Source organism: Trachemys scripta, chromosome 1, assembly GCF_013100865.1.
Source record: "Trachemys scripta elegans isolate TJP31775 chromosome 1, CAS_Tse_1.0, whole genome shotgun sequence".
Lineage (NCBI taxonomy): Eukaryota > Metazoa > Chordata > Testudines > Emydidae > Trachemys > Trachemys scripta.
The window spans coordinates 343,016,115-343,042,267 of record NC_048298.1 but is presented as its reverse complement, the minus strand read 5'-3'; the positions used below and the strand labels follow the sequence as shown (position 1 = coordinate 343,042,267).

Genomic DNA, 26,153 nt, shown 5'->3' with positions numbered 1-26,153 from the left:
ATGTTTTATGAAAATATATTTATGAATGTGAGCATGAAATAACTGGAATATGCTTTATGCCAATTACCCCTTGTATGATATCTGTCTGAAGTTAGAAACATAAGGTATAAACTTGTATAACTTACGTAATTATGAAAAGCAAGGGCCATTAAGGATACTTCAGAAACTTGATGACTCTTAAGCAAGAAACCAGAAGCTGTGAATGGCTTTGTTTTCATGTAACCTTCCTGTGGATGTGTGGGCCAGCCCATGCAGTTTGGCGATGGGGATCTCGCAGAGACATGTGACCAGGTCACCTGATACTGGAACCATCTTAAAACATGTATTTTACTTGAGGAGATGGGGGGCGGGTATGTCAAACTGAGACAAAGGACTCCCGCCTTTGGCCAAATCTATATAAGGGTGGGGAGCAGGACAAAGGAGAGTGCCAGTCATGAGAAAACCCCTGCTTACCAGCTAACACATCTGCTGGAACTAACAAAGACTGAACCGGGGGAAGGATTGGGCCCAGACTAGGAATGAGTCTAGTCTGTAAAAGTTTATTGGAACATCTTTGAGGATGAGATATTACATATAAGCAGTTTCTTAGTGTATTAAGCTTAGCTTTGCGTGTTTGTTTTATTTTGCTTAGTGACGTACTTTGTTCTGTATGTAATCTTTCCTGATCACTTAAATCCTACTTTTTATACTTAATAAAATCACTTTTGTTTATTAATAAACCCAGTGTAAGAAATTGTTACATTGGCATACCTCTCCTACCTCTCTTTACCTCTATTTACTTTATCTTATTTTCCTATTTGTATGCATATTTGTATCTGAAGTTATGAATATTAACTATGTATCTGTATTTCAAATGTTTTTTTGCTTCTTTGGTAAATCCCACAAGGTAGTTTACATCCACTCTCACCAGCATATACTGAATGGTCTATTCAAGTTGATGGCCCATTAATGAGGATAATGGAAGAAGCTTATCCCCAACTGATGGATTTTCCTGTGAACATTCTAGACAGAATATGGGTAATGGCCTCTACTATGATTCACTGAAGTATACAAGGGCACGTAACCAGTTCATGTGACACTAGACTCCACCTTCTGCCTGAACTTTTCCACTAACTATGGTGGGGGATTGTTTGAGACAATGAAGTTCCCTCCTCCTGGCAGAGTATATAAAAGGGGAAGTGACATCACCACTTGACCTCATTTCCACCACAACTCAATCCCTAAAAACATGGCTAGAGGAAAAAGACTTTGACTGGGGAGGTGGTCCTAAGCTGGAAAGGAGAAATCACAAATTCAGATTGCAATTTTGCTTTATTTCTTAGGCAACCACCTTTGATCAGTATACTTATTACTTATAACCACGTAAAATCTATCTTTCTGTACAGAATAAATCAGTTTCATATTGGAAGGTCATAAAAAGGATCAGTTCTAGGTCCAGTTCTGTTCAATATCTTCATCAATTATTTAGATAATGGCATAGAGAGTACAGTTAGAAAGTTTGAGGATTCTACCAAGCTGGGAGAGGTTGCAAGTGCATTGGATGATAGGATTAAAATTCAAAATGATCTGGACAAACTGGAGAAATGGTCTGAAGCAAATAATATGAAATTAAATAAGGACAAATGCAAAGTACTCCATTTAGGAAGGAACAGTCAGTTGTATGCATACAAAATGGGAAATGACTGCCTAGGAAGGAGTACCGTGGAAAGGGATCTGGGGGTCATAATGTACCACAAGTTATATATGAGTCAAGACTGTAACACTGTTACAAAAAAAGTGAACATCATTCTGGGATGTATTAGGATGAGTTTCGTAAGCAAGAGATGAGAAGTAATTTTTCCGCACTCCTTTGCCCTGATTAGGCCTCAACTGGAGTATCGTGTCCATTTCTGGGTGCAACATTTCAAGAAAGCTGTGGACAAATTGGAGAAAGTCTAGAGAAGAGCAAGAAAAATGATTAAAGGTCGAGAAAATATGACCTATGAGGCAAGATTGAAAAAATTGGGTTTGTTTACTTCGAAAAGAGAAGACTGAGAGGGGACATGATAACAGTTTTCAAGTACATAAAAGGCTGTCACAAGGAGGAGGGAGAAAAATTGTCCTTCTTAACCTCCGAGGATAGTACAAGAAGTAATTGGGTTAAATTGCAGCAAGGGCAGTTTAGGTTAGACCTTAGGAAAAACTTCTTAACTGTCAGGGTGGTTAAGCCCCAGAATAAATTGCCTAGAGGGTTGTGGAACTCCATCATTGGAGATTTTTAAGAGCAGGTTAGACAAACACCTGTCAGGGATGGTCTAGATAATCCTTAGTCCTGCCATGAGTGCAGGGGAATGGATTAGATGACCTCTCGAGGTCCCTTCCAGTCCTATAATTCTGACTCTACGATTTTTGTGAAAAGTTTTTAGACATATTAGGAGTAGTAAACCAGAAGCCCTTTCAGGATACTGCTTCTCTGCTCACAGCTGTAAAAAGCTCAAAGCTTGTCACAGCAGGGAAATGATAATTAACTTGGTCTGCTCTGTGGAAGGGGAAACTGAGGCACATCAGCTCATGGCATTGATAAATATCTGTATTGAGTTGTCACCAGTTGGAAAAGCACAATGATTAATAATGTGGCACAGACACAATGAGAGATTTCCTAGCAACCCAGAGAAATGACACTTGTGGACTTCTGAGATCACTAGGCTGATCTACAAAGCGTTACAATGTACACAGAACTTGTGGGGTATTACAAAGCAATACCATGGCACTGCTATATTTAACATGGTGATATGATTATGATGTGTTTTATATAAAGTATATCATATAAGGTATCAATGGAAATGTTATGATTTGCTGAATATGGTTACCCTGTTTGCATACATGTATCATTTTTGTACCTAAAGTTATGAACATTGACTATGTCCCAGTATTTCAAATGTGTTTGCTCCTGAGTAACACCCAGACTGTAGGTTACATCCAGTCTAGCCAGCACATAGTGGATGAACCATTCAAGGTAATGGCCCATTAAGAAATATGATTGGCCTTAGAAGAAGCTAATCGAAATCTGATGAACTTTCCTGGGAACATCCTAGCCAGGATATGAGTAATGTCCCTTGATATGAATTATCAAAGAATGCAAGGCCATGTGACCAGTTCAACTTGTGTCTGTACTTTTCTGCTAACTACGCTGAAGGCTTTTGCTTGGAAAAATGAAGTTCCCTCCACATGACAAAAGCTATGACAAGAGGAAGGGACATCATCACTTGGTCTCACTCCCCCCACAAGTGAACAACTTTAAACACCTTAGGAACAAGAACTGAACTGGGGATGTGGCCCCAGTCTGAAGGGATTTCTAGCCTGTGTATGGAAGATTGGTGGACTGTTTGTACCATGAGGGTGAGACACGGCTTGATGCAAACCCTGTCTAGTGTATAGAACTTAAAATGCAGTTTCATTTATTTATTAGGTAACCAACTTTTATCTTTCATCACTACGCTATTACTTATAAGCACTTAAAATCTATCATTCTGTACTTAATCAATTTGTTTTATATCTTTTCACCTAAAACAGTGTGGTGTTAGCAATGTTTGTTCGAAATCTGTAAGGGAAGTCTGCTCGGGAACAGGGGCTGGTGCATTGTCCTCTTCACATTGACGGAGGGGTGGACTAATTGTCAGGCTTTGACCAGGGCAAGATGGTACAGCTCTGGGGAACTATCCTGGGGAACTGGGAGGAACTGGCTGGAATCTCTCTATTATTGGTTAACGAGTAGCTAGTGAAAGTTTTCATGTAACTGTAGCTGGGTGTGTCTCTGTATGGATTTTTGCAAGACCTGGGGAGGATTGTGGCTTCCCACAGCCTCACAATGTGAGGGGGTCACAGATTGGCATGCAAGAGGGCTCAGTGGTTGCACCCCGGGGAAGTCTGTCACACCCACCAATGAATAAATCCTTCTAGACCATTTCCCACTTGTCATGCAATCAGTTACTGACAGAGAGACTGTGGTTATGGCAGGGAAGCCAGGACTCTTCGGTTCTGTTTGTCATCCTTTCTGTGACCTTGGCAAGTCACGTGTCCCTTTGCCTCTATTTACCTATCTGTATATTGAGGATCTGTTCATAGTGACTTTCGTTTGCTAAGAGTTTTGAAGATCCTTAAATGAAAGTATGATGACAGTTACTAATGAGAATTACTGATCTCTGATCCCTTAGCCGGCAGAAAGTGTTAATGTCTCCCCTCAGTCATCTTTTCCACAACTGTCTATCTACTATCTATCCATCCAACCTGTGCATTTACAGGATATCAGACCATATGGAGACATAGACATTAACCCTGGTTTTCTTACTAATCAACTATAATTGTAAAATGTACAGAAATAAACAGAACAGCCAATAACTATAATTTTTAAATATAGACAAATACACAGAACAGCCAATTTCTCTCTAACTCAGCACAGAGCCCAAGAGTTCTCATCTCCCTTTGGGAAGATCCCTTATTTGCTGTTTACACAGAAGTGCAGACATGGAAAGAGAGAGATTTGCTAGAGTATCTCCAGTCTCTGGCCTGTTTACATTCAGATGCCACTTCTCCCCTAGAGGCTGAGCGAATCCCCCCTGGGATTGCACAGAGACATATTATAAACAGTGCAGATGCCTGTGACTTCTCTTCTTGTCTGATGCTGCTGCAGATTCTGGGGTGAGAAAGGCGTGGGACACGGCTACCTGAGAGGGATTCCCAGGGAAGACACTTCCATCTCAGGATTCAAAGGTACCCATCTCTTTCCGAGGAGATCACCAGCTCCACAAACCTAATGTAATGTGTGTATGGTGGGATAGAGTGTAAGTTTGTGGTCCTTTCTGCTCTGCACACCCATTAAACATCTCAAATATCTTGCTATGTGTGATGAATTTTCTATAGTATCACAGGCCAAAATATCACCTTTTGCTGCGGCTCCCCATCTGGTTGAAAGCCTCTGGTCCAACATGGCTGCATTTCAGTGGCAGAGGGGATCCTTCAGGATGACAGGTGTTAGTGGATGTATAACATAAGGTCAAATTCTGAGGCCGTGACCCGTAGTTTACTGAGGCAAAACTGCCCTTGGAGTAAGAACTGAGTAAACACCTCAGGATCCAGCTGTGTGTTAATATACAGACACTGTCACCACCTCCCCTTGCATCTCAGGGCTCTGGCTGTTAATGGGGGAGCGGAGCTGTTAGCTCACTTTTATCTGCTGGAAAGGACGGAGTTGCCAGGGCTCCTCACTGGAACAATGATAAGAATTTTTCAACATGGGCAAGACGTCTTCTCTGCTAGTTTCATTCAAGAAGTCAGCTGAAATGTTATCTTTGAAACTTAAAAAAAATAATTCAGCCTGAAGCAGACACCCAACTTGGGAAATTTCAGTCCAAATGCTTAATGTTTGGCAAACTTATGAGCAACTGAAAATGAGGTCTCCTAATTGAAGGTGTCAGAGAACCTTAAGTAAAGTTGGTTCCACCAGCACCACCTACAATGGCAATCCATTTGTGAGTCCTATTCACCTAAGTTCTTTGTTCCAAATATCATCTTGCCTCTATATAAATCCATGGTACGCCCACATCTTGAATACTGTTTGCAGATGTGTTCGCACCATCTCAAACAAGATATATTGGAATTGGAAAAGGTTCAGAAAAGGACAACAAAAATGATGAGGGATATGGAACGGCTTCTGTATGAGGAGAGATTAGTAAAACTGGGACCTTTCTGCTTAGAAAATAGACGGCTAATGGGGGATATGATTGAGGTCCATAAAATAATGACTGGTGTAGAGAAGGTAGATAAGGAAGTGGTGTTTACTCCTTCTCATAACACAAGAACTAGGGGTCACCAAATGAAATTAATAAGCAGCAGGTTTAAAACAAATAAAAGAAATTATTTCTTCACACAACGCACAGTTAACCTGTGAAACTCCTTGCCAGAGGATGTTTTGAAGACCAAGACCATGACAGGGTTCAAAAAAGAACTAGATAAATTCATGGAGGATAGGTCCATCAATGGCTATTAGCCTTGCTGGGCAGGGATGGTGTCCCTCACCTCTGTTTGACAGAGGCTGGGAATGGGCGGCAGGGGATGGATCACTTGATGATTACTTGTTCTGTTCATTCTTTCTGGGGCACCTGGCACTGGCTACTGTCAGAAGGCAGGATACAGGGCTAGATGGACCTTTGGTCTGACCCACTGTGGCCATTTTTATGTTCTTATGTTCCCTTATTCATGTGTTGTGAGAAAGAGTAAATATAAATGCCTGATCTACATTCTTTATTAATAGATTCATAGAGTTTAAAGTCAAAAGGGACAATTAGATCATCCAGTCTGACGTCCTTTATAACACAGGCCTTTTAATTTCACCATCTTACCCTTGTATTAAACCCCTTGACTTGTGTTTGACTAAGGCTTGGACTAAACTAGGATTTTACATCACAGAATCATAGCGCCACAGGATGAGAACGGATCTCAAGGGTCAGCTAGTCTAATTCCCTGCCAAGATGCAGAATTTTTGTGTCTAGAGCATCCTAAACAGATGAAAGAGCTTTCATTATTTTCCAAGGCACCTCTTCCATTGACCTGCTGTGCTTAAAGTTAGGAATTTTGACCTGAGAGTTAATCTAAATTTGCTCTGCTGTAGTTTGAACCCATTGCCACTTGTCATGTCTTCTCTTAATCTCCTTTTTTCCAAACTAAACATGATCAGTTCCTTTGGCCTTTGCTGGTATGACTTGCATTCCATCCTTTTGGTCATCTTTGTCACTCTCCTCTTGATCCTCTCCAGTTTCTCTACATCTTTCTATATAGCAGTGAACAAAATTGGACACAGTATTCCTTCTGAGGCCTAACCAGCACCATCACACTCCCATGACTTGCTCTCTCTGCCTCTGCTAATACAACAAACATTGCATTTGCCTTTTTTTGCAACAGCAGATACATCCACACCCCTGAAAAATGTAGCTATGTCCTCCTAACCCTGGAGTAGACAGCATCAATCTCGCTACCACCTCTAGGGGAGGTAGATTACCTACACTGATGGGAGAACCCCTGTCATTGGTGTAAGTGCTGTCTACACTGAAGTGTTATGGCAAGGCTGCTGTAGCTGTTTAAATGGTTCTGGAGACATGGGTAGTTGGAGAATTTACCACTTCCCTTTGCAGTTTGTTCCAATTGTTATTCATTCTTAGTGCTAAACATTTGGCCCTCATTTCCAACTGGAATTTCTCTGCATTCAGATTCCAGCCATTGGACCTTGCTCTGCCTTTCTCTGCTAGATTACACAGACCATTTTGCACAATGTTTTTTCACCAATGCCTTGTAGTAATTTTCTATTTGCTTTCAGATCGTTGATGAAAATATTGATTGGCTTCAGCCCTAGAACTAATCCCTGCAGACCACCAATTGGAACACCTCTATTCACTGGCAATAGCCTGTTGACACCTTCTTTCTGAGATCAGCCAGTTAGTCAGTTTTTAGTCCATTTAAAGTATGCTTTACTGATATTGTAGAGTGTTCATTTTTATCTGAATATTTTCCCCATGAAATGAAATGCCTCAGATAGCCTTGATCAACTAAACAAATATTCCCATTAAAGAATGAAATCGGGTTTGTTTGACAAGACCTGTTTACCATAACCCATGTTGTTGATTGACATTAATTATATTCCTAGACTTTTTTGTAATGAATCACATACTGGCTTCTCCACTGATTCCTAACCATGTGAATTTAACTTTTCCTTTTTTTAAATAGTTTATTTTAACACAGAACTGTTAGGAATTTGCTTTGTTGTTTTATTCTGCTGCTGCCTGACTGTGTACCTCTGTGTCCAGATGAGATGTGTGACTGCTCTGTCACTTAGTAACTGCCTGATTGCGTACATCCGATTCTGAATCAGATGTATGGTTGATCAATCAGTTTCTAACTCGTGTTTGTAACTCTAAGGTTCTACTGCAGACGCTGTTTAACCCCCTGCTTGACAGCTAATGGACTGGAAAGGTTTTCATCAGCTCATATGATATACTGCTTCTTTCCAAATGCAGAACAAAAGTATTTCTTGAAAGCATCCACTTTTTCTGTAATATTAACAAGATTCTTTTCTCAATCCAGGAATGAGCACAAACCTTTTCTAGGAATTCTTTTGGTCTTAATATTCTTAATAACCACCTTTTTGTTATCCTTACCCCTGCCAAGCATGGATTTTTCCCTGATGTCTTTAATGTCCTTTTTCAATTTTCATAACTTCTAAATTGTATTGCTGATTTTATATTTTTCCGTTTTCCCATTTGTTGTACATTTCTGTTTTCCTGCTAATGGCTGCCTTCACTTTTCACTGAACTGGGTTTTTCTCCTAAGTTCTCTGCTTTCTTGATGGTGGAATTGTGATTTTTTTCTGTATCTAATAATCTTTTCTTAAAGAACCTTTAATATTCATCCCCATTTTACTGTCTAAATATTTCCTTCCAATCAGTTTTGCTGTTACTTTGCCTCAGCTTTGGGAATTAGCCTTTTTGAAGCACTAAATACTTATAGTTATTACTGGTTGGGAACTGTTCTTTGTTTGTCAATTTGAATGTCATCAGTTCATTCTTCATTTTGCTCTCCTCTATCATATGCCCCATTCTTTGTCTCTTCTCTAAACTCAACAGTCCCACTCTTTTCATTCTGTCCGCATCTGACAGCCTCCCCCATTCTCATAGCCTGTCTTTGAAACCCCCTTTCTATCTACTATATCTTTTATAGGGACCGGGTGTCCAAAACTGAGCACATGTCCACAGCATGTTATTCTGTATCCCATTCCTTAGGCATCCAATCTTTGTCTTTGTTTGGCCACTATTGAGACTGAGGAGGTGTTTCCATTGAGCTGCTATCAATATTTTCCCTGAGATGTGTTTTAGTTGGGATGTTTCTACCTGGCACACCCATGTCTTAGCAAAAGGTCAGATTTTTTCCACTTTGAGATTTTGAGCAAGCAGGTGAATGGGGAACTCCCTACAGCCTGGATTCACTAGCTTGGCTTTCATTGAATTAAGGAACAATGACGGAAAACCAGTATCCACACACACATTTCCTCCTGGTGCCTATTAAGGTTTCCCACACCATGGCATGTAAGAATTATTTACCCATGGAGCACAATCAAGTATGGAATGGCACTATTAGAGTCAATTATTCAGAATTCATATATCCAAATAAAGTAAATGTCATTTTAGAGTGTGGGAAGAGTGACCAGTTTGATTCACCTGTGAGAACAGCTTCCAGTTGTGCATGTAGTGTCTCATAATGGCATTGTCTCTCCATCCAGGCATTTGTACTGTGACCATCACTCTAGACTCTTTGCACATACAGGAAGTCAAGGCAATTTACAGTACATGCAGGCGACACCGTTCTACCTCAAAGTTAGACACCATCTTTCCTACTCCATGTCAGATTCCAACACAACTGACTTCACCAACCCCTCCACCTTCATTCTGCTGGGCATTCCAGGCCTGGAGGCAGCCCATGTCTGGATCTCCATCCCCTTTTGTGTCATGTACGCCATAGCCGTCTTGGGGAACTTCACCATCCTGTTCATCGTCAAGACAGAGCCGAGGCTGCATGAGCCCATGTACTACTTCCTCTGCATGCTGGCCGTCACTGACCTGGTTCTTTCTACAACCACCGTGCCTAAAATGCTGAGCATCTTCTGGTTCAAATCCAGGGAGATAGATTTTAGTTTGTGCCTCACCCAGCTCTACGTCGTTCACTGCTTCATAGCGATGGAGTCTGGAATTGTCGTCGCCATGGCTTTGGATCGCTATGTGGCCATCTGTGATCCCCTGAAATATTCCACTATCCTGACAAACCACATGGTGGCCAAGATTGGTCTGGCTGTGGTGCTGCGTGGCAGCACGCTAGCACTGCCCTATCCCTTCCTGGCGAGGCGGTGGCCATACTGCAGAACCAACATCATCTCCCACACGTACTGCGAGCACATAGCCGTGGTGAAGCTGGCCTGCACAGACATACGCATCAGTAGTTACTACGGCCTGATTGTGGCATTCTTGGGGATTGGTCTGGATGTGTTTTTTATCGCTGTGTCCTATACACTGATTCTAAGGGCCATCTTCAGCCTCCCGACAAAGGACACCCGGCTCAAGACTTTTGGGACCTGTGGCTCCCACCTCTGTGTCATTTTAGCGTTTTATATCCCAGCTCTCTTCTCCTTTCTCACACACCGGTTTGGCCACAATGTGCCTCCACATTTCCACATTCTCATTGCCAACATGTACATTCTACTGCCCTCCATGCTAAACCCCATCATCTATGGGGTGAGGACCAAACAGATCCGGGACAGGCTGCTCTGGCACATTACTCATATTGAATAAAGTTTTCTTCTGGTGCTCTGGCTCTCAGACCAAGCTCCGTGGAGATCTGGCTGGTGACATAGTGCTGTGCTGCCTTCCCTGAATCACTGACCGGAGACATTACATTCTTTCTTTACCTCATAGTGCTGTATCAACCTGACAATCTGGGGAATCCATCTATGTACAACTCACAGGGTTGCCACATTTCTTATTGCTGGTAACTGGACACCTGAGGCTCCGCACTTTGCCCCACCTGTTCCCCCATGGCCCTGTCCCTGTCACTCAATCCTCTCCTCACTATCCCTATTACTCGCTGGATCATCTCCACACCCCTCCTTACCCCAGCTGCATCCTACATGTTCCGGGGCTGGAACGGGAGTTTCCGAAGCCTGAGGAGGATCCTGCCTGCTGGTAGAAGGCAGGCCCAGTTGAGCAGGGGCTGATGTGGGTTAATGACACAGTGTCTCCCCCCACTTTGCTGTAACTGGACACTGACAGATCCCCTTTTCGACTGGACATTCCAGCTAAAAAATCGGGGGGGAGGGGTGGTTAGTGGTGTGGGACCCTAGCATCCTGGGGTGGAAGTGATGGGCTGGAGGGTTTAGAATTGATATTAGTGTAAGCAGAGTCGGGATGAGCTCTACCCTGACATCTGGTGGTGAATTGTGGTGAGTGTGGAAAAGAACTCCAGGGGCTGTTCTTGTTTGCATAAAAAGAACAGGAGTACTTGTGGCACCTTAGAGACTAACAAATTTATTAGAGCATAAGCTTTTGTGGGCTACAGCCCACTTCTTCGGATGCATACAGAGTGGAATAAATATTGAGGAGATATATATACACACATACAGAGAGCATAAACAGGTGGGAGTTGTCTTACCAACTCTGAGAGGCCAATTAAGTAAGAGAAAAAAAACTTTTGAAGTGATAATCAAGCTAGCCCAGTACAGACAGTTTGATAAGAAATTGTGAGAATACTTACAAGGGGAGATAGATTCAATGTTTGTAATGGCTCAGCCATTCCCAGTCCTTATTCAAACCGGAGTTGATTGTGTCTAGTTTGCATATCAATTCCAGCTCAGCAGTCTCTTGTTGGAGTCTGTTTTTGAAGTTTTTCTGTTGTAATATAGCCACCCGCAGGTCTGTTACTGAATGACCAGACAGGTTAAAGTGTTCTCCCACTGGTTTTTGAGTATTATGATTCCTGATGTCAGATTTGTGTCCATTAATTCTTTTGCGGAGAAACTGTCCGGTTTGGCCAATGTACATGGCAGAGAGGCATTGCTGGCACATGATGGCATATATCACATTGGTAGATGTGCAGGTGAACGAGCCCCTGATGGTATGGCTGATGTGATTAGGTCCTATGATGATGTCACTTGAATAGATATGTGGACAGAGTTGGCATCGGGCTTTGTTACAAGGATAGGTTTCTGGGTCAGTGGTTTTGTTCAGTGATGTGTGGTTGCTGGTGAGTATTTGCTTTAGGTTGGGGGGTTGTCTGTAAGCGAGGACAGGTCTGTCTCCCAAGATCTGTGAGAGTAAAGGATCATCTTTCAGGATAGGTTGTAGATCTCTGATGATGCGCTGGAGAGGTTTTAGTTGGGGGCTGAAGGTGACAGCTAGTGGTGTTCTGTTATTTTCTTTGTTGGGCCTGTCTTGTAGGAGGTGACTTCTGGGTACTTGTCTGGCTCTGTCAATCTGTTTTTTCACTTCTGCAGGTGGGTATTGTAGTTTTAAGAATGCTTGATAGAGATCTTGTAGGTGCTTGTCTCTATCCGAGGGATTGGAGCAAATGCGGTTCTATCTTAGAGCTTGGCTGTAGACAATGGATCGTGTGGTGTGTCCTGGATGGAAGCTGGAGGCATGTAGGTAAGTGTAGCGGTCAGTAGGTTTCCGGTATAGGGTGGTATTTATGTGACCATCGCTTATTAGCACAGTAGTGACCAGGAAATGGACCGCTTGTGTGGATTGATCTAGGCTCAGGTTGATGGTGGGATGGAAATTATTGAAATCATGGTGAAATTCCTCCAGGGCTTCTTTTCCATGGGTCCAGATGATGAAGATGTCATCAATGTAGCGCAAGTAGAGTAAGGGCGTTAGGGGACGAGAGCTAAGGAAGCGTTGTTCTAAGTCAGCCATAAAAATGTTGGCATATTGTGGGGCCATGCGGGTACCCATAGCAGTGCCGCTGACTTGAAGGTATATATTGTTCCCAAATGTGAAATAGTTGTGGGTGAGTTTGCATAGGCACACCCACTCACCTGGCATGAAACAACAGCAACTGAAAGTGATTACTTTGGCTGGTGTGGGATCCCCAGTTTTCTCTGTTATTGGGGCAGGAAGAATAAAGTTTTGTCACCCTGATTCCGTGAATCAAGGCCAGTGGAACTGTTGTATGACAGAAGGACTGAGTGAGTCCTTCACCATTACCTAAGTAGCACTTGCTTGACAAGGGGCATGGGTTACAACTCCCAGTGAATTGAGAGAGGATGGGGATGGGTATTTGTACCTGATGGTATGGGCCCCCTCTGAGGGTTTGAAGCACCAATAGCATGACCTTCTCTCTCCATGGTTGAATGTCAGAGCTAACTTTGATTCCATTAGGAGTCTAGTTACAGGCTGCTGAGCTGAATTCACTTTGGGCCAATGGTGCACTAGCACTGTTTGCGGGGATGGCTGGAGTGACTCACAGGTCAGGGAGTGGAGCAAGCAGTTTGTGGGATGGCAGGAAGTGGACTGGCTCATGGTGAAGGCTGTGGCAGAACCCCATGGAGAGATAGCCAGCTGGCCTGGGATCATGTAAGGTGCCCCTTAACACCCTGTGTGTGCCCCCCCTTTTACTCTGAGGATGCACTGACCAGAGACAGAGACTTTGGGGTCTGTTGGACTTTTGGGACTTTGGGTGGTTGCTGGACCCAAGAGACTTTGGGGGTGTTGGACTTTGGGGACTCTGGGTGATATTTGGGTTCCTGGATTCAAGAACCAAAGGGAAAGGACACAGCCCAATTTGCTGCGGTGGGTTTTTGCTCATGGTTTGTGTTATGAATCCTGTTTGTGGTGTTTTTACAATTTAATGCTGATGTCATTTACCTCATGTTATTAAACATTTTCTGCTACACTCAGACTCCGTGCTTGTGAGAGGGGAAGTATTGCTCTTAGAGGCACCCAGGGGGTGGTATGTAATTGTCCCAGGTCACTGGGTGGGGACTCGAGCCGGTTTTGCATTGTGTTATTGAAACGGAACCCCTAGATACAGAACCCGGCCCTTGTTGCTGCCTACTTAGATGGGCAGAAGGGTTACATTAGCGTGGGGCTGATAGGGGCAGGGGATCGGGGAATAGATCTTAGCATGTATGTGATGGGGGGTGGGACCTGTCTGGGAATGGATATTAGTGTGGGACTGATGGGGGAGGATCCGAGACTGTCTAGTGACATGGAGGACAAACCTCTCTCTCCTCTAGCTCCTGGGGAGTTGGGAGGGGGAAGTCCTTTTATCCCAACTTGAGAACAGTTTATTAATCATTTCACAGCATTTCTTATGATTTTCTATTACAGGTGACTGTAGTCTGTTCAGTTAAAACTGACACAGCCCCTTTATGTTGTTTTGCCTTCAATTTATCCTTTTGTTTTTTCCTACATTTGTGCATTCATATCACGTTCCAATTCCTGACAACTTTGAGTTAAAGCAACCATCTGCTTGGCATCGGTTATATTCTGCATCAGAGCAGTTTGCAATTATTTTTTTTTATTAATGGGGATATCCTATTTCCTAGAACTGGAAGGGACCTTGAAAGGTCATTGAGTCCAGCCCCCTTCCTTCACTAGCAGGACCAAGTACCAATTTTGCCCTAGATCCCTAAGTGGGCCCCTCAAGGATTGAACTCACAAGCCTGGGTTTAGCAGGCCAATGCTCAAACCACTGAGCTATCCCACCCTCCTTAATGTCTTCTCTTCTCTTCCCCTCCCCTCATTTTTCAATCTCATTTTCTCCAGCTCCTGTTGCAAAATTTCCTTCTCATGTTTCCAGATCTCATACTCCTCTGCAAACGTATTCACAGCCTGATACATAATCCAAACAGCAGCATTTGTCATTTATTCCTTTTTAGGAGTGGGAGTGTGTAACAGGGTGGTTACCCCACTCCTGCAGAGGGGTTTAAAACAGCTCTGGCCGAGGGCTGGGGCAAAGGGAAAAGCTACTGGGCTGATTGGGGAAGTAGCAACAGCTAAGCCATGCCCTAATCAGGCCCCAGCTGGCCTGTATAAGAAGGCTGGGAGCCAGGAGCTCAGCAGTTTCTCTCTGCCTTCAGAGAGAGAAGGGCCTGGTTGCTGGAAGCTAGACACAGAGTACCTGGGTGGAGCAGGGCTGGGGAGCTCTAGCCTGGAAAGCCCCAGGCTGTGGGCTAGGAGAAGGCTAAGGGGTATTGGGGGTTGCAGAGGGCAGCTCAGGGCTAGGCCAAGGCAGCAAGTCCAAACCCCCCTTGCCAGTGATGAGTGGCCGATACTGCAATCTGCCCCAGGGAGCGGGGGCTAGTTGGTGACTGGCAGTGGCCTAGTGCTAAGGCAAGGTGGGGATAGTGGGTGGGGGTTCCCCAGGGAGGGGAGACCCAGATCTGTAGGGTATTGCCAGGGGGCAGCACCCAGAGCAAGGGGAGAGAGACGGGGGCCAGTGCAGAGGGAAAGGCAGATCACTGGCCTGCAGAGGGTGATCCAGAGGCTGGTAAGCTAATTCCCTAGATGACCAGCAGGAAGCGCTGCAGGGGTGAGTCCAGACCTCTACAGAGTGTCACACGTCTATTATTTTAATAACATTGCATTCAACACCCTTCCCTGAAGAGGACAGGTACAGTGTTTGGCAGGCAGGGATCAGAGCCAAGATCTTCACATGACTGTCTAAGTAAACACCCCTCAACCATTAGCAGGGGTTTGGGGCATCCCCTTCAGCCCTTGTATGGTGACCCCTCACTGTCTGCATTTGCAAAACCCAAGCTATAAATAATGTAAGTCAGAACTGATTCAGAACAATATTTAAATTAGTTGGTCAGCACCAGTGATCCAGGATACCAAGCTCTTACTGGGCAACCAGTCCAGAAACAGTATCAGAGGGGTAGCTGTGTTAGTCTGCTGCATCTGACAAAGTGAGTATTCACCCATGAAAGCTCATGCTCCAATACGTCTGTTAGTCTATAAGGTGCCACAAGACTCTTTGTCGCTTTTTCCAGAAACAGTACGGATTCAGTTTAAAGACCTATTCACGTAGACATGTCAGTAAACCATCCTCTGCTGTGAAATATTAACTCTAGGGGGCGCTACTGCCCCTGAAATGGATCTTTAATGGCTCCCAGTGGAGAGGATTACTGTCCTACCAGTCAAAAAGTCCCCAAGAATTATCTGCAATAGACAGCATTTTACTGAGAAGGAATTACGCAACTGGTAATGGGTTATATCAAGCACATAACTCCTAAGTTAGAAAAAGCTATGCATTAAGAGCTATACATTTCTCTAAATGATCCTCTTTTTCACAGAGATTCACAAGTAGTTCCTGTGCTGGCCCCATGCAGTGCTGCTTGGCAAACAGAGAAGGTGGTTACCAATTTTATATGTGGCTTATTTTCTCTTCATCTGTTCTTCTCAGCCCTCTGGTCTCTCTTGGATTCCCTTAAGGCAAGACCTTGGCTCTGCTGAGACTCCTTTGGTTCACAGTCCTACTCAAGCCCATGGAGTCATGTTTAGCAACATTGCAAACTTCTTCAAATGTCAAAATTCAGGAATCCCAACCAACCAGTAATGTAATTTGCTTAATTCTTATATTCGTTTCCCTCAAATGAGTCACATGTCTTAAAAGCATACCCAGTGGCCATGTGGTTACTAATTTTTTCCTAATGAGTATTTTAGAAGTGGCAAGATGGTGTGGCACCATGTCAAGATCACACCACATTTACTCACTCATCAATTATTCACTCTGGCTCTCCACGTGACATTCTGCTGCAAGGTCATTATAACTAGTTAGTCTGTGCTCCATGCCGGAACTTTATACATGTGATATTTACTTTTGCATGCACCCATATTTACCGACAGTAGGTTCAATATTGATCGTACATGCAGGTTTTGCTAGTTCTTCATCAGATTCACTTCTGCTTAAAGGGGACCTGCTCCCAGGATCCTCTGCAGCCATCCAGCCATGTTTAAGTCATGGCAGGTTATACTCACATCATTCATCCAGTATAGCCACACCAAATTGGCACCATTCCAACAGTAGCAAAGATGAACTTGCCAACCTTGTGAAATGATTGGGTGAAACCTCTGCAAAATATGGCACGGAATCAGTGCAGAGAAAACCAAGCTGATGACAAACAAATGTGACAGGATCAGCTCATATATCACTATCAGTGGACAAGAGCTGGAGACAGTGAAACAGTTCAAGTGTTTGGGAGCAATCATCACTGATGAATGATTAAAGGCAGAAATTCTGGCAAGAACTGCACAAACAAAAGCAGCAGTGGCAAAGCTAAAGCCAATTTGGAGGAACAAGAATATCTCCCTGGAGTCCAAATTGAAACAGCTGCATGCACTGGTCAGCTCCATTTTTCTGTTTGTGTGCAAGACATGGACCCTTCCGACAGAACTTGAATGAAAAACAGCCCTCGTGGCCCACAGGACGATATGGAAGTCTCCCCAACGCGTGAGAGGGAACTTCACCTTGCACTTGAAAACACAGGTGTCCATCCAAAAATGGTGATGCTCATCCCGCAGCACAGTGGGGGACGGGGTCGTGGACCTATAACGATCCTCTGGCTGGGTCCCTGTTACGACCCCTGTGACCCACGGAGATGGGCAAACAAGGAGAAGACCACCGGTGCAGCGACTCTCCCGGTCACACCACGCAACCTGTCTCTATCTCTAGAAAGGGAAAAGAAGGTGGAGAGACGAGAGCAGCCCCTAAAGGGTCAGTGAAGGTAGACAAAAAAACACGCCCTGAGGTTTCTCCAAGCACAGGGAAAATGAGACAACCCCAAGGGTGGCAGTAGTATGGAAGATGGAGGGGACAGAAATGCGTAGGGCCGTACCAATCTCATGGCCAAGAAAAGAGTGTCATGGACTGTCAAGGCTGCTTCCCCACTTTGAACTTTAGGGTACAAATGTGGGGGCCTGCATGAAAACTTCTAAGCTTAAATACCAGCTTAAATCTGGTCCACTGCCACCATCCCAAAGCTAATTCCGTTCCCTGGGTAGCCTTGAGAGACCTTCACCAATTCCCTGGTGAATACAGATCCAACCCCCTTGGATCTAAAAACAAGGAAAAATCAATCAGATTCTTAAAAAGAAGGCTTTTAATTAAAGAAAAAGGTAAAAATCCTCTCTGTAAAATCAGGATGGAAAATAACTTTACAGGGTAATCAAACTTAAAGAGCTCAGAGGACCCCCCTCTAGCCTTAGGTTCAAAGTACAGCAAACAGAGATAAACACTCTAGTAAAAGGTACATTTACAAGTTGAGAAAACAAAGATAAACTAACACGCTTTGCCTGGCGGTTTACTTACAAGTTTGAAATATGAGAGACTTGTTCAGAAAGATTTCGAGAACCTGGATTGATGTCTGGTCCCTCTCAGTCCCCAGAGCGAACAACTTCCCAAACAAAGAGCACAAACAAAAGCCTCCCCCTCCCCCCAAGATTTGAAAGTATCTTGTCCCCTTATTGGTCCTTTGGGTCAGGTGTCAGCCAGGTTACCTGAGCTTCTTAACCCTTTACAGGTAAAAGGATTTTGGAGTTTCTGGCCAGGAGGGATTTTATAATACTGTACACAGGAGAGCTGTTACCCTTCCCTTTATAGTTATGACATGAAATCAGCTGTCCCCCATGAAATCTGATCTCCTGTGCTGCTGGGAGCCTTAGGTGCCTAGCTGCTATTCTGTTGGTTGTGGGGAGCGACGGGAGTTGTCCTTCCCCTGCATGGCCGCTCTTGGTGGGGAGATCAGACCCACCTTTAGCAGCAGCACAGAAATGAGGATCGTACATGCTCAATTGTCCGGGGCGGCTCTATGATTTTTGCTGCCCCAAGCACGGCAGTCAGGAGGTAACGTGGATTCGGCGGTGTTTCTGCAGATCATCTGTTGGACCCGCTGCCGAATTCCCACCGAAGCCGCAGGACTGGCGGACCCCTCCTGCAGACATGCCCTCTCAGCGCCCGACAAGCCACGCCCCACGGCTTGCCGCCCCAGGCACGTGCTTGCTGCACTGGTGCCTGGAGCCGCCCCTGCCCAGGAGCTGAGCTCAAAGTTTCTGTTCCTTCCCCTCGCCACCCCCTGCAACTCCTGCCACAGAACCAGGCACCGAGCTCTGGGCTTCCTCCTTCAGTGGCTCCGTCCAGTTTGGGGGTTTTCATTCCTCTGGGCTTCTCTGCCCATCTCCTCTGCTCCCACCGCAGCTCCTGCCTCTGCTCTGTGGCTGTGGTTATGGCCCAGGCAGCCTGAGCTGACGGCTTCTTCTGCAGGTCCAGCCGGGGCAGCCTGGGCTCTTCCCCTCCCCTGGCAGCTCGTACTGGGGCTGGAGGCTTGAACTCCTGCCAGCTGAAGCTGAGGCAGCCTAGGCTTGGGCCTTCTGCCCCCTTCTGCTGAGCTGATCCACATGAATCAGATGAGGATTGCCATTTTCTGTTCATTCCCTCTGAAGCACCTGGCACTGGGCACTGTCAGAAGACAGGCTACTGGGCTACATGGACCTTTGGTTTTACCCAGTATGGCCACTCTGATCTGCTTATTTAGACCCCAGATGTATCTGCCTTTGCTGTAACACACTACACCCCATTCCTCTCCGAGAGCTGAGATAGATCCCAGGAGTCCTGACGGGGTCTCTCTCTCCACAGACTTAGTAATGAAGTAAGAATAAACATTAAAATTTTAACACTAACCAATGCCCCTTAAGTGAATTGGCACAAGATGTGAGCATATATTGGTTTTAGAGATGACTGGGTTGCAGCTGACAAGGGGAGGGGATGAGAGGAGCAAGTGACAGGGGCAGGGCCTTGGGGAGAAGACACACAGCAGGGTCGAGGGTTCACAGAAGAGATGGGGCAAGATTGCAATTTCAGGGATCCAACTACCAGCAATTAGAAAGGTGACAACCCAGTACAGTGTACACAGACTGACTCCCCAGTTCATCACATTGACACAGCACAGTAAGGACAGGGAAGGGTTTAATGTGTGTCTGTCTTTCGAGTATGTGATTCAGGGAAGAGGTCCCAGCAACATGGACCAGCCAGCTCTGCACAGAGCTCAATCTGAGAGCCAGAGCACAAGGAGAAAACATTTAAGTATTTTTATGAGTAAAGAGCTGCAGAAGCCTGTCCCGGATCTGTTTGGTCCTCAACCCATAAATGATGGGGTGTAGCATGGGGGGCACCACCAGGTACAAACTGTCAAAGAGAATGAGGAAGTGCAGTGGCACATTGTGGCCAAACCGGTATGTGAGAGAGGTGCTGAAATCTGGGACGTACAAAGCTGAGATGGCACAAAGATGAGAGATGCAGGTCCCAAAAGTTTTGAGCCGAGCATCCTTTGTGGGGAGGCGGAAGATGGCCCGGAGGATCAGAGTATAGGACACGGCGATAAAAAACACATCCATTCCAGTCACAGAGAAAAGATCAAACAGGCCATAGTAACTACTGATGCTGATGTCAGCACAGGCCAGGTTCACCACAGCTATATGCCCACAATAGGAGTGGGGGATGATGTTGGTTCTGCAATATGGCCACTGCCTCGCCAGGAAGGGATAGGGTAATGTGAATATGCAATTTCGCAGCACCACGGCCAGGCCTATCTTGGCCACAACAGAGTTTTTCAAGGTCGTGGAATATCTCAGAGGATTGCAGATGGCCATGTAACGATCGAAAGCCATGGCCACGAGGATTCCAGACTCCATCGCTATGAAGGAGTGAAAAAAATACATCTGGGTGAGGCAGGCACTGAAACTGATCTCTCTGGAATTGAACCAGAAGATGCTCAGCATTTTGGGTACAGTGGATGTGGACATAACCAGGTCAGTGACGGCCAGCATGCAGAGGAAATAGAACATGGGCTCGTGGAGGCTCGGCTCCCTGTTCACGATGAACAGGATAGTGAAGTTCCCCAACAAGGCTATAGTGTACATAGCACAGAAGGGGATGGAGATCCAGATATGTCCTGCCTCCAGGCCAGGAATGCCAAGTAGGATGAAGGTGGAGGGATTGGTGAAGTCAGTTGTGTTGTAATCTGACATGGTGTAGTGGAGAAGGTGTCCTACACTGAGGCATAAGGGTGTCTCCTGCGTGTACCGTATGTTCCCCTGATTTTCTGTGTGTTTCCAGGGTCTCAGGTGATGGTCGCAGTTGAAATGCCTGAATGGAGAGAGAACGTTAATATGAGACAGTACATTCACTAATGGAGGCTGTTCTCATGGTAGAAGCAGATCGATCACTTATTTTGTGGTTCTCCCTGCACCAATAATTCCTACACTTTGTGGTGGAGGAACCTTAAGAGGCAACGGCAGGAAACAGCAGGGTGGATACTGGTTATCCATCATTGTTCCTTAATACAATGTGAGCCAGGATAGGGAGTCCATATTGTAGGGTGTTCTTGATTCATCCAGTTGCTCGAAATCTGAGAATGGAAAAAAAACAAACTTTTGCCAAGACGTATGCTGGGAGAAAACTCCCAACTAGAACATACCTCAGGGAAAAGACCTGGGAGCCATTGATAGCAGATCAAGAGAAACACCTGCTCATTTGCAGTAATGGACAAAACAAAAGCAATGTTCAGATCCCTAAGATAGGGGATGGAGAATAACATGTTCGTGATATGTGTTCACTTTTGGTCAACCAGTCTCTATTAAGGATATAACATATATAAAGGGAGTTTTCAAGATAGGCTTTGAGAATGCGGCAGGCTGCCATATGCAGACAGATAGAAAAGTCTGGGACTCTTTAATTAGTTTGCACAAGAGACAAAGAAGGGAGCAGATGATATAGGAGAGGAAAATAAAAATGAAACTGATTTACATGCAAATGGACAGTTCCCAACCAGTACTATCTATAGATACTTAGTGCTCCAAGAGGACTCATTCCCCAAAGCTGAGGAAAATTCTCAGCAAAACTGATTGGGAGGAAAAATTTAGACAGAAAAATATGAATGAAAATTGGTAATTTTTTATAACAGTTTATTAGATAGCAGAAAAATCATGATTCCACCGTCAACAAAGTGAACAACTTGGGTAAAAACCCAGTTCAGTGGCAAAGTGAAGGCAGCAGTTGAAGGGAGGGGGAAGCAATATGTAACAAAGAGGAAAAAGGGAAAATAGATAGCCAAGAATAGAAATCGGAAGTTATGAAAATTGATAAGGGATGTTAAGATGCCAGGGAAAACTCCATTATTGGCAGGGCTATGGATCACAAAAAAGAGGTTATTAAGTATATTAACAACCAGAGAAATCCTAGAAAAGTTTTATGTCAATTCCTGTGTTAAATGTAGAGTATTAAAAAATAAAAGGAACTTTTTTTTTTATAAAAGAATTGACAAAGTTAAGAAATAATGGAAAAGCTGGTATGGGATTAGTTAAAAAAAAACAGTCTAGAAATGTAATTAATGCCAGTCACCAACAAGGTTTAAGCAAAACAGATCTTGTGAAATAAACCTCATTTCATCCTAATATGAGAGTGCACATTGGTTGATCAAGGGTACACATTTGGTGATCTAGGGAACCACGCAGATATAACAAACCTTCATTTCTCAGAGGCATTTGATTTAATAAGGGAAATATTGAGTTACAAAAATTAACATCCTACAATATCAGTAGAGAACAATTAAAATGGACTGAAAACTGGGTAACTGATGGATCTCAGAAAGCTTTAGTCAATAGGCCTTTGTGAGTAAATGGGGCTGTTTGTAGTGGAGTTCTGCACAGATCAGTTCTAGGCCCGATGCTATTCAGTATTTTCATTAATTATATGGAAGGACATAGAAAATCACTGCAGATAAAATTTGTGGATGACCCAAAGATGGGCAGATTGTTTGCAATGATGAGACCAGAGCAGGCATACTGATTGATATGGAACATTTGGAAAGTGGGGCCATGCAAATAATATGTTTTAAAACAGTCAAATGCAAAATATTCCTCTCAGAACAGGGAATGCAGACCCGAACCAGAGACTACAGCACTGTATTATGGAATGCAAGGAACCTGAAAAGGATTTCATCCAGTTCTGGGGTCCACATTTGATTATAATGGGCTCTGTAATCAACCAGAGAAAGGCTAAGAGAGACCGAAGGGCTGGAAGCTGAAGCCAGGCAAATTCCATCTAGAAATAAGGGCTAAATATTTAGCATGTAGGGTGATTAAACATTGGGACACAATGAGTAGGGAAGTGTTCGATTCTCCAATTCCCTGTTAGGAGATCCAGACTGGATGTTTTTTCTTGAAAATCTGCTTGAAGGGTTGTTTACACTTAAAAAGCTACTAGAAGAGAAGCTGTTCAAGACTTGATTTTGACACATAAGGAGGAATTGGTTGAGAATTAGAATGTAGAAGGCAACTTGAGGGAAAGTAATCATGAAATGATAGAGTTCATGATTCTAAGGAATGGTTGGAGGGAAAACAGCAAAATAAAGACTATGGATTTCAAGAAGGCAGATTTTATCAAACTCAGAGAGTTGGTAGGTAAGATCTCATGGGAAGCAAGTCTAAGGTGAAAAACAATAGAAGACAGCTGCCTGCTTTTCAAAGAGACATTATTAAGGGGAGAAGAGCAAGCTATCCCACTGCATAGGAAAGATAGTATGTATGGCAAGAGACCACACTGGCTTAACCAGGAGATCTTCAATGATCTAAACAAACAAACAAACAAACAAAAAATAAAGGATCCTACAAGAAGTGGAAAAATGGTCAAATTACAACAGAGGAATATAAACAAATATATTGGGCACAAAATGAGATTAAACTAGCTAGAGACATAAAGGGTAAGAAGAAAACATTCTACAAATACATTAGAAGAAAGGAGAAGACCAGGGACAGGGTACGTCCATTACTAAATGAAGGGGGGAAAACAATAACAAAAAATGTGGAAATGGCAGAGGTGTTTCATGACTTCTTTCTTTTGGTTTTCACCAAGAAGGTTGGTGGTGTTTGAACACCTAACATAGAGAATACCAGAGAAAATGGGGTAGGTTCAGATGCTAAAATGGGGAAAGAACAAGTTAAAAGTTCCTCGGACAAGTTAGATGTCTTCAAGTCCCAAGGGCCTGACAAAATGCATCCTAGAATACTCTGAAGGAACTGACTGAGGGCCTATATGAGCCACTAGCTATTTTGAAAAGTCATGGAAGTCAGGGGAGCTTCTGGAAGACTGGAAAAGAGCACATATCGTGCCTATCTATAAAAAGGGAAATAATGGCAACCCGAGCAATTATAGACAAGTCAGCTTAACTTCTGTACCAGGTAAGATAATGGAGCAAATACCTAAGGAATTAATTTGCAAACATCTAGAAGATAATAAATTGATAAGTGATAGTCAACATGGATTTGTCAAGAACAAATCCTGTCAAACCAACCTGATAGCTTTCTTTGAGAGGGTAACAAGCCTTGTGGATAGGAGGGAAGCATTAGAGGTAGTATATCTAGACTTTAGATACAGTCTCGCATGACTTTCTCATTAAGCAACTAGGTAAATATAATCTAGATGGAGCTACTATAAGGTGGGTGCAAAACTGGTTCAAAAACTGATCCCAGAGTATAGTTATCAATGGTTCACAGTGAAGCTGGAAGAGCTTAACGTGTGGGGTTCCTCAGGGATTTGTTCTGGGTCTGACATTCTTTTCAATGTCTTCATGAATGATTTAGATGATGGCATAGAGAGTACACTTATTAAGTTTGCAGATGATACCAGATTGGGAGGGGTTGCAAGTCCTTTGGAGAATAGGATAAAAATTCAAAATGATCTGGAAAAACTGGAGAAAAGGATGACTAGGTGTCTTGAAAATATGACCTATGAGGGAAGCCTGAAAGAACTAGGTTAGTTTAGTCTGAAAAAGAGAAGACTGTGAGGGGACATGATAACAATTTTCAAATAGCTAAAAGGTTGTTACAAGGAGGGAGAAAAATTATTCTCCTTAACCTCTGATGATAGGTCAAGAAGCAATGGACTTAAATTACAGCAAGGGTGGTTTATTTTGGACATTAGGAAAAACTTCCTAACTGTTTGGGTGGTTATGCACTGGAATAAATTGCCTAGGGAGGTTGTGGAATCTCCATCATTGGAGATTTTTAAGAGCAGGATAGACAAATACCTGTCAGAGATGGTCTAGATAATACTTAGCCCTGCCATGAGTTCAGGGGACTAGACTTGCTGACCTCTTGAGGTCCCTTCCAGTTCTGTGATTGTATGATATAGCTACATCTCTCTGGGGTGTGGATTTTTTTGCTTTTTCAAAACAGGGAAATGCAATATTAAGTTATATTAGCAGAAGTATAACATGCAAGTCATGGTACATTATAGTAATCCTCTATTCGGCATGGGTTGGGTCTCAGTTGGAGTAATCTGTCCAATTTTGCTCACCAATATATAGAAATAATGTAAAGAAACTGGAAAGGATCCATAGGCAAGTGACAAATGTTATGCAAGGGATGGAATGCAAGCCATATGAGGAAGCTGAAGGCACCTGTATGTTTATTTGGAAGAAAGGAGATTAATGGAGAATATGATAGTCATTTTCAAATACTTGTAAGGCTGCCATAAGAAGGTGGAGGGAAGTTATTCTGTTTTACCACAGCGGGGGAGGACAAGAGGCAATGGGTTCAATTTTCAGCCTAACAGATTTACATTAAATTTCAGGAAAATCTTCCTAACTTTAACTACAGGACTCCCAGGGAAGTCATGGAAGTTCCTTCCGTGGAGGTTTTCCAAAGACGTGTGAATAGGCATCAATCTTAGAGGATTAAGACAAAACAAATCCTGCATCTTGTGAGGGGGATAGAATAGCTGACCTTTGCGTTCCCTTATAACTCTATGGCTCTACCATTCTATGATTGTAAATTCCTAGTGTAGACAATGCCTTAGTCACACACAAGTCTTTCAGCTCAATACAGATGTAACTGAGTGAAATTTAATGGGCCTGTGTTTTACAGGAGGACAGACTGGATGATCAGATGGTCCCTTCTGACCTTAAACCCTATGGATCTATTGATAAAGAAAGTAGATCAGGCATTTCTATTTAATGTGTCTCATAACATGAACAAGGGAACATTTAGTTAAACTGAAAGTCTGAACATATAGCATTGAGAAAAGAAAATTGCAAACATTATCCCTACTTGGCCTGTAGAACTCCTTACTATTAACATTATTAGAGCGAACAGTTTAGCTGAATGGGATTCACAAATGGATTGGCCATCGTAGGTGGTGCTGGTGGCATCACCTGTAGGTAAGGCTGTCTGACACCTTCCATTAGAAGACCTCATTTTCAATTGATTATGAATTTGACAGATTTCAGGCATTTGGATTGAACTTTCCCATGCTGGGTGTCTGCTTCCAGCAGAATTGTTTTTTTTTTTTTTTTTGAAAGTTTCAGGCATAAAAGTTCAGCTGACTTCTCTAATGAAGCCAGGAGAAAGTATGTGTTACCCACGTTGAAAAATTCTTATTATTGTTCTAGTGAGGAGCCCTAGCACCTCCAAGCTTCAGCCCCTGTCCTCCTGCCCCATTAACAGATGGAGTCCTGAAATACAAGAGGAGGGGGTGAAAGTGTCTGTGCATTAACACACAGGTGACTCCTAACCTCTGTAGTCAGT

General features: G+C 43.6%; 2 protein-coding genes across 3 annotated transcripts; one reads left to right on the top strand and one right to left on the bottom strand.

The window, feature by feature from the left end:
* Positions 1-8,212: 8,212 nt before the first annotated feature.
* Positions 8,213-10,367, top strand: LOC117872962 (olfactory receptor 52D1-like). 2 transcript variants are annotated; one of them, XM_034761862.1, is made up of 2 exons: positions 8,213-8,241; positions 9,449-10,367. In XM_034761862.1, the coding sequence occupies exons 1-2, from the start codon at positions 8,213-8,215 to the stop codon at positions 10,365-10,367; spliced, it is 948 nt and encodes a 315-aa protein (XP_034617753.1). The 2 variants fall into 2 exon arrangements, with proteins under 2 accessions (XP_034617753.1, XP_034617763.1); XM_034761872.1 differs by lacking the exon at positions 8,213-8,241 and having other exon boundaries at positions 9,417-10,367.
* A 9,282-nt stretch (positions 10,368-19,649) lies between these two features.
* On the bottom strand, positions 19,650-20,597 carry LOC117872957 (olfactory receptor 52E4-like). The gene has a single exon (XM_034761848.1). It carries the CDS (start codon positions 20,595-20,597, stop codon positions 19,650-19,652), a length of 948 nt encoding a protein of 315 aa, XP_034617739.1.
* Between the last annotated feature and the right edge of the window lie 5,556 nt (positions 20,598-26,153).